Source organism: Musca vetustissima, unplaced genomic scaffold, assembly GCF_032173495.1.
Source record: "Musca vetustissima isolate MV318-11 ecotype Yass unplaced genomic scaffold, APGP_CSIRO_Mvet_v1 utg17907, whole genome shotgun sequence".
NCBI classification, from domain to species: domain Eukaryota; kingdom Metazoa; phylum Arthropoda; class Insecta; order Diptera; family Muscidae; genus Musca; species Musca vetustissima.
In genome coordinates, this window is record NW_026888613.1 from 77,810 (window position 1) to 86,385 (window position 8,576).

General features: G+C 39.3%; 1 protein-coding gene across 1 annotated transcript; it reads right to left on the minus strand.

Annotated features, from left to right (window-relative positions):
• Nucleotides 1–204: 204 nt before the first annotated feature.
• Nucleotides 205–8,159, minus strand: LOC133336495 (uncharacterized). The gene is made up of 13 exons (XM_061544791.1): nucleotides 8,018–8,159; nucleotides 7,555–7,962; nucleotides 6,069–7,449; nucleotides 5,172–6,005; nucleotides 4,934–5,108; nucleotides 4,096–4,860; nucleotides 3,989–4,020; nucleotides 3,792–3,900; nucleotides 1,418–3,721; nucleotides 1,001–1,136; nucleotides 697–926; nucleotides 397–631; nucleotides 205–362 (listed from the first exon to the last, which is right to left on the minus strand). Exons 1-13 carry the CDS (start codon nucleotides 8,151–8,153, stop codon nucleotides 205–207), a joined length of 6,903 nt encoding a protein of 2,300 aa, XP_061400775.1. The 5' UTR covers nucleotides 8,154–8,159.
• Between the last annotated feature and the right edge of the window lie 417 nt (nucleotides 8,160–8,576).

Genomic DNA, 8,576 nt, shown 5'->3' on the forward strand with positions numbered 1-8,576 from the left:
AGTGGGAAAACGATTAATCTTATTTTATACTAAAAGTCTAGATCTTTAAAATATTATATTTTAATGAAAAGGAGTAACTAAATACAGCGATAATTTGTCGGCGAGTATACTTAAATTTAATGGGACTAAAACTAATTCTGCGAAAGCGGTTACAATTCATAACGTTTTCCATGTACATTACAGTCTACAGTTGTTAGACTTTTCTTAAACACCGGGCGGAGGAGGTTCATCGCAGCGCCCCGGTGGTGTCTTGACATTTAGGACAATGTCATCGGGAACCATACTAAGAAGCTCTGCTTCACTTAGTTTAGCGAGCCGACTTGTTGATGTAGTGCCTGAAAGAGAAGAAAAGAAAGTAAGTACTAAGCCTTCTTCCACATCCACGTATTCGTTTACTTTTTTGTCCATAAGATGATTCGATTGGGTCAGCTGGATTGTATTCCTCGACCGACTCGGGCAGAGCTGGCGATGTGATCAACGATCCAATCAAGGGCGGAGGCGGTGGTACGGCCGAACGAACCTCTTGTGCAGGATTTGACGTCTTTATACTAGCTAGAATCTGAGATAAATTCGAAGGTATGGCTATGTTTGCCAATACTTTTGATGTTGTTCCCGATGTATTTCCATATTTCTAAAATATATTCAAATTCATATGAATAAGTATTTATGTAAATGTCGAAGTTTTATTGTTCCTACCGCTGTTTCTCCGGTAAGCAGACCGGCGATTTCCATTTCCTGTGCTGCTATTTGTCTATTAATCTCTTCCATTTTACGCTTCAGCTCTTCTTCAGCTGTTTGTATTTGATTGGGGCCAACGGGCAATTTTATGGGCAACAATCGCAAATCCTCATCGCCCGAGCTTCCTCCAGGGGAATATGGTTCATCAGCGTCTTTCATACTTGATACCAAAGTAGCAGATGTTGTGGCTATACGATGAAATGAATGAACACAAAAATAACTTGTTATATCTGGATACGCAGATAGTTTAAACTATATTTACCTTTTTGTAATTTGGAGGCAATTGGCGCCTTTATTATGGCGTCAATATCGATATCCTGTGGATTAGGAGACGAGCGGCGTTTCTTAAGCTTGGGGCTACCTGGAGGTGTATGAGCATCGATATCACGACCAACGAACTATAAATACAAATAACAAAATTGGGTATAATATTAGTATTGTAGAGTGGATTATTCCACACCTTTTAAAATACCGTACAATAGAAAATGTTGTTCCACAGCGTTAAAAATATGCTCCTAATAAATTAACAAATTCTATTGGACATTTTATCAATATTGATTAAATGTAAAATATCTCAACGATATATCAGAAGAACTTTATTATGATTATATTCTATTTGTGCATAACTTGTTTCCCAATCTTTATCATAGTGTCTATGTGATCATCACGATTTACTTACCTTTGTTGCTGTCTCGCTAATTGGGTTAGCCACTGAGCTATAACGTTTACCAACAACACGCACTATTATACCGATTAACATATCCGGCCGACAGGGGTCATCATAAAATTCACTGCATTCATTGAATCGCAATACAGCAGGCATTAATTTTCCTGCCGCCAATGGATATATATAGAAATCTTTTATATACTGTGATATACTTTTGATCACACCCAACCGATTACGTATTTCCAGATACTCATAAAGCAATTTATATGCGGCTGTTTCTGTTTCCTTTGCCGGCAAAAGTCGCAAGAGAACAATCTCTTTATTTGGGCTCTTTTTGATCTTCGAAATATAATCCCATACAGTTTCGGGTCCAATACGACCAACAACGTCTAGTTCCTTGGCCAAGAGTTTTGATATATTGTGACAAGTTCCCGATAGGGCCTGTAGACATAGATGGAAAGACGTGACGTCCACCATATTTATGTTGCCCGACCATAAAATTGTATTGTTATAACGACCTAATTCGTTTCCATCGCATGGGGGCGATGAAGAAATAAATCTTGCATATGGATCATGTGGCGGTGTGGGAATTGAAACTGTGCTACTAGGTTCTTGATCACTTGAGTCAACATAACTCGAGGGGGCAGGGATGTCAATAACATAGCTATTATCGCTGTTGCTACTAGTGGTGGATGTGATCGAAGGTGCTGACAATGATAGAGTTGGAGTTTTCCTACTGTTGTCTGCTTCTCTGTTTTTTTCGCTGATCAAGTTAGCTGCTTCTTCTACGGTTTTAGTAGATTCCAGGATCTTATCAACCAAGTTGTATTCTTCTAATAAGTTCGAAGTTTGATCTTGGTTGATTTTCTTTTTTTGTGTACTCGTCGCCTTTTTCTCCGCCTGCATTGCAGGTTTCTTTAGGCTACTATCGGTATGCTGATCGCGATCTGAGCGATCTTTGACACGATCCTTCTCTTTATCTCGTTTTTCATCTTTAATATCCTTTGAACTTTTATGTCGTTTTTCGCTACGGTCGCCACTGCGGCTGCGAGAACGGCTTCGACTACGTTTTCTAGGTCGGGATTTATCCCGATACCGATCTTTGCTTTTATGATGCCTCTCGCGATCTTTTTCCCTGTCGCGATTTTTATCTTTGTCTCGTTCGCGTTCTCTGCCCCGTTCCTTCTCTTTATCCTTTTCTTTGTTAGTAGTGCTGCTAGAAGAAGTTTTGTGTTTGTCGTCGTCGCCGCTTAATTTCACATGTTGTGTATGTGACTTGGAAGCAGAAAGATAATCCAAATCAGATATATGAGAAAGAGATTTAGATGTTGTGACTTCATCTGCGGATTTTGTTTTATGACTTGTGTCCTCTTCCGGTATTGTCAAAGCGATATTCTCAAATTCCGAAGACTTTCCTTCAATAACCTCTTCTCCTTTGTGTGTTTTCACTACATAGTTCTTTGCGCACGATAACAAGTCTAACTCCGATTTTTTTATCATCTCCAGTTGGTGTTTGGTTTCTTGTTCCCGCCACTGTGCCAGCTCCTGAGACGCCATTTCTTCGGGTGACATACGAACTAATTGTTTGGGCTCTATTAGTTTCCTGCATATCTTAGCATAGAGTGTATGATTTTTCCTGTCCTTGATATTAAACATAAGCGAACGGTACTTGGCTTTATATTTGGCACCTGTGTCGCGACTAAAATAGTTGTACATTTCCAGTTCAGTAGCTTTTATAAATTCGTCCACTTCTTCTACCGATAATTTAGGCATATCGCTTATTTTGTTCTCATCGCTTTCACCAGCAGAGTCCTGGTGGGTGACTACAGCTTCTTCTTGAATTCTTTGCAACAATTGTTCCTTAAGAGTACGGCGGACAACATGACGAATATCTTCATCGTGTCCAGTTGCCTTACTGCCCGCTTCCATGTTAACGGAGCGTTTTTGAGAACTGGCTGCTTTCTCTTTTGCAGTTTTTGAGTCATCGTTTGATTTCTGAACTCTGTCCGCTTTAATTGATACTTGCTGCGGATACTTCAGCAATTGCTTAGGTGTACCGGGCCGTGAATTGGATGACGTTGTTGGCGAATTCTTCAGTACTTCCTGAATAGTCTTTGTAGGTTTCGAATGTAGAGCCGACAATGTAGATTTATTTACATTAACAGGTGAATTGGTCTGTGGACTGTTCGATCTTGTGTCAGCTTTTTGTTGGTGAACCACATTTGAAAACGGAAGTAATTTCAACGGAGGAGGGGAAGTGGCCATCTTAGAAACTGTTGGCGAAGATGAATGCTGTGTACGTATTCTTTGTCTTTTCTGAAAAGAAAATTGAAAAGCGAATAAATTGAAATTAAATATATATATTTATATATATAGAGATATATACCTCTATATCAAGAGCCTGTGGACTACCGGGTTGAATAACTTCGAATGTTGGATTATCCTGGAGCCATTTTTTTAGATTTGCAAATGTTGGTGCATTGTGTCCGGTTAGCCTAAACGTCGTAATAGTAATATCAAACATATTTTTTTTTGCAAAGGTTATACATTTAATTAGCTAAAAATATATGACAGTATACTTACGTTCGTCCAGTTTTGCGTTCGAAAACATTTACCTAGAACAATAAAAATGTATTTAACAATTGAAGGAAGACACTATCATAGAGCTAGATTCTAAAATATATACTTACTCTTTCCATCTTGGTCTTACGATCTGGCATTGATAACTCCTCTTCAAACAGGCCTTTGGATTTTTTCTTTGTTTTGTCATCTTGCGAATTGGTACTCAAAGTAGCCCACGCAGTCTGTGAGTGTTTCCGTATGCAATCATCGCTACAATAAATCGAATTGGGACGTGCATTTTTCTTGCAAACAATGCATAAAGTGGGGGGTTCATTCGATGGTTTCGTGTTCAGAGATTCATTTGACGAATTTGCTGCTTTCGGAGGAGTTGCCGAAACGACTTTGATCGGCTGCTGGCTTGATGATTGTGCCGGAGATGATATCGCCTTTATAACTTTTATATTTTGATTTGGTGCCTGCTGTTTTCCGGTACAGGATATTTGCTTTACAACAGCGAACGTTCTTACTGGGGAGCTAAGATTAGATGTTGTTTTAAGTGGTTGTGTTGTAGTGACAATTATTTTCTTCTGGCCTCCACTTGCACTTCCTGGCGCTGTCTGAATGTAAACCTTTTTCCCACTGAAATCCTTAAGATTTATAATCTGTCCCGTTTGTAGTTTGGGTTTTGGCGATTCGGCCAATGCTTGTTTAGTCGGCTCTGATATAATTTTACTGACTCCTTGTTGCAAATTGGAAGTTACAACGGTCGTTGCCGAGGTAGACGCGCTACATATTGTTGGAGTTGTGGAAATGACCGTTGTACTTGTAACTACCGCTGGTTGCAATGGCGATGCAGTTTCCTTTTTGAAAAGGTCAGTAATTTTTGGTTGCTTCTAAAAACACAGACAGAGGAAACAGTTTAAGCATGTGCGAGCGACAACCTGTAGTTGTAATTAATAATCCTACCTGTTCTTCGATTTTCTTTACGCACTTGGGGCATGTCCAATCAATGCCTTTCTGTTCCATCTCTAGTCCCATAGCTTTTGTTATATTTACACAAGTTCCATGGAACCAATCCTCGCAAACATCGCAACATATCATAAATCTGTTGTTATGAGGTTGTCTGCATATACACCATAACCTAAAAAAAACATGTCACGAGATTATTCATCGTGTTTACTATACCGTTAACGTCTAAACTTACTTATTTGGATCGTCATCATCTTCGTCTCCAGAGTCTGATGCACCGGCATCAGCTTTCGATTTATTGGTTTTTTTGCTTGCATTCCGCTTGATTTTCTGTGGCGTTGTTGTAGAAGCTGTAACGTTTTCTTTAGAGCATCTTCTGCGGCTAGTAGTGTCTGGATTTTTCCTCTCTGAAGAAGTATTAAGAGAGCTAGCAGATGTTGTTGCAACGTTGGAACTCTCCAACGGAACATCATTGACAGTAGTGGAAATAATCGATGAAGTTGATTGTGTTGAAGTATTTCCCATGACGGGATGTGTAAAAGGTTGTGTTTGTGCTCGTCTCTTAGCCCGCGTTGTTGGTGCCTCGATAGGAGGCAGTGTAATGACACGTCCATTGCCTCGAACAATTTGTATGGGTTCTTTGCGAGCCAATGGTGATATTTTTATTGTCTGTTGCATAGCACGATTTTGTTCCGGGCCTGATTGAGTCACCGTTGAAGTGGTTGCTGGTATGTTTGAAATGCTCATTTGTATAATACTCCTCGAAGAATGAGGAATATCCTCTAAAATATTTTTATTACTAATTCTCTGTTGAGAAATAGGAGCCAACGGTGGAGGGTTCGGATGGGTCATAGTGGCGCTGCTAACAATGGGGTCGTTCGAATCTCCAGAACCCAAAACATCTACCGCTTCTTGTAAAGTTTTATCGTCCTTGATTAACTCAACCACCTGTTGCAGTATATCATCCGGTAAATCGTCATCATTTCCGTCAGGCCCATTTAACAAAGATGCGTTACCTAGATCGATATCTGTAAGTTTGACACTGCTATTCTCAGATGGATTATTAATTCTGGGATTTTCCAATTTGTCGCTTTGAATTTCATTTTGACATGCATCAAGTCTCGACTCTTGCATACCTTTATTCATAGCGGCTATATTTGGTACCAAAGATGCTTCAGTACTTTCCAACATCTTCACTAATTCTGGAATATTCTCAATAATATTACAGGGTGCGGGAGTAAGCATTTCTTTGGGCTTTTGCATTTCATCCTGAACGATAGAATTTATTAAATCAAGTTGCTTATCGTGTTCAGCTTCCAATTCCGAAGAACTTTGATGTGTTTGAATGGATATTTGTGCTGGTAACTGATTTTTAGATGCAGTCTCAACACCTAATGGCATAAAACCTTTTGGCGCAGCGGTCGGTTTCGGTGAGACTGCAGCTGCAATTGTCGTTTTAAATGAGGGTTTTGAATAGGATGTAGATGTTGGATGTAATCTCTGTTCTTGTTGGTCCATTAGAAGTGTATTCAAGTCAGTGAAACCTTTTGTTTTTGGACTCGACATAATATTTTTGTTAATAAGAATCTCCTTATGGGTTTGAGGGGATGTCATAGTCTTGATTGTGTTGCTTGTCTTTATGGGAACTGTTTTGACATTGATCATTTGTGTATGCAGTGTCTTGCTTTCATTTAGTTTTCTATATGGAGATTCAGAAACTGTGCCGGTAGATGACAATAAATCTTGACCTGTACTCTTAGTGGGCATACAAAGAGCTGGCGATTGCAACTTGGTTGGATTCGAACGAACTGTGATGCGGCCAATATCGGCTGCGGATTTTACATTTGGCTTGAATTTCTGAATCGTAGTAGATGTGTTCATACTTGGTTTATTCGCCAGCTCTGATTGCTCTTCTTGAGTAGGAGCACGCCTTGTCTTCTGAAGAATTTTCGGTGTATTAGATACACGTTTGGCAATTTTAGCAGCTCTAATTTTTCTTCTTCGGCCCTTTGGATTGTTCACATCAAAATCTAAATCGCTATCACGGTCATTGTCGGAATCATCTGATTCCTCGGGTGCCGTACATTCACTCTCTTCATCCCCTTCAGATGTGAAGTCTTTTTCGTCGGTCGGTACACGAGGATCTTTTTCCAATTCTTCATTGTTTTCAACAGACTTGAAGTCTTTGCCTTCCTTACAAATTGATTTGCTAGATGATGCAACACTCTTTTCTTTTATATATGTTGTTGGACTAGGCAATTTTGACAATGAGTCTGTTTTCTGAAGGATTTTCTTCCGAACAAACAGCTGTTTTCCAACACCCAATTGATTTTGCGAGCCAACAGATTTGCGACTATTGGATTGTTGCTCCAATTCTAATTTGTCCGCGGCTAGTTTAGCTTTCATTTGACTGGGTGAAGTGAAAGGTGTGTAGCAATGATCGTTCCGTATAACAAGTAACTGGAACTCAATATCTTCTTTGCTTTTTCTGTCGGGTCCTAAACCAGCCAATTCTGCAAAAATAAGGAAAAAAAGAAATCAAAATATTTTAAAGACAAGACTAGAAATGTTTAAAAATTTTTTACAGTTGTTTTAAAGACGTCTCGAACATTACTTACTGAGAGCTTCTTTTACAATTTCTCCAGCATCATCTGGGGAATAGAATTCTTCAAAGCGCAATCCAACTATTTTAGGGCGATCCCTTCTGCGTTTTCGAAATATTTTTTTCTGTTTTACCACATTTGGTTGTCGTCCTCGCCGACGAGGTACTGCCTTGGTTTTAGACTTATTATCCTCGGAGCTCTGTATGGCATCACCGCGATCGGAAGTGTCACTATCGCCAGTAATGTTACGATCATCATCCGACAAGTTGCTTTCATCGCCCTGGTCAGAACTGTCATTAGCAGAGTCTAAATCTTGACGCCTTGATATTTCCTCTTGCCTTGCTTCCTCTTCCTCCTCCTCTTGCATACTAGGAGTTGGAGATGTTAATCGAATAACACTTATAGACGATATTTTCTTCTCATCTAAAAAAGACTTTCTGGAATTTTACATTCGATATTACCGTTTTATCATATTTACCTATTAAGCTTTCCAAACCTTTGTCGTCAAAACTTATTCCATTTTTTCCGTATACAACCACAAGATTTGAATCCGGGTTGATATTATAATCCGGAGCATCCTCCGCAGCCGGCAATGGCGTTCTTTCTATGAACATAGAACTGGACATGGTGGTTTAGTATCTCGATCCAAAATTCCAATCAATATAAACAGCGATTGGCGCCAAACAGTAGCATATACAGCATATACAACCAATAAACAAATAAAGTGAAAACAGCTTCTTCACAATTAAGGATTTTTACCTTCTTACCTACAAAGTGTAAAATCGGCTTAAACTTCGCGATCTGTTCTTTTGCTGCAAATAGGCCTGGTATTAATTTAGGAAGGCATCGTTAGGCACCCATGAGACCTATAAGACACATCGATATAGTAATGGGCATGTAAGTGCAAGGTTCAGGTTTCTGTCCTCCGTCCGACAATGTCACAACAAATGCAATAAATGTATATTATTTGTGCATCCTCTTGGAAATTGTTCCAAAAGGCTTTACTTCACATATGTCGTTCACTATTCACCATACTT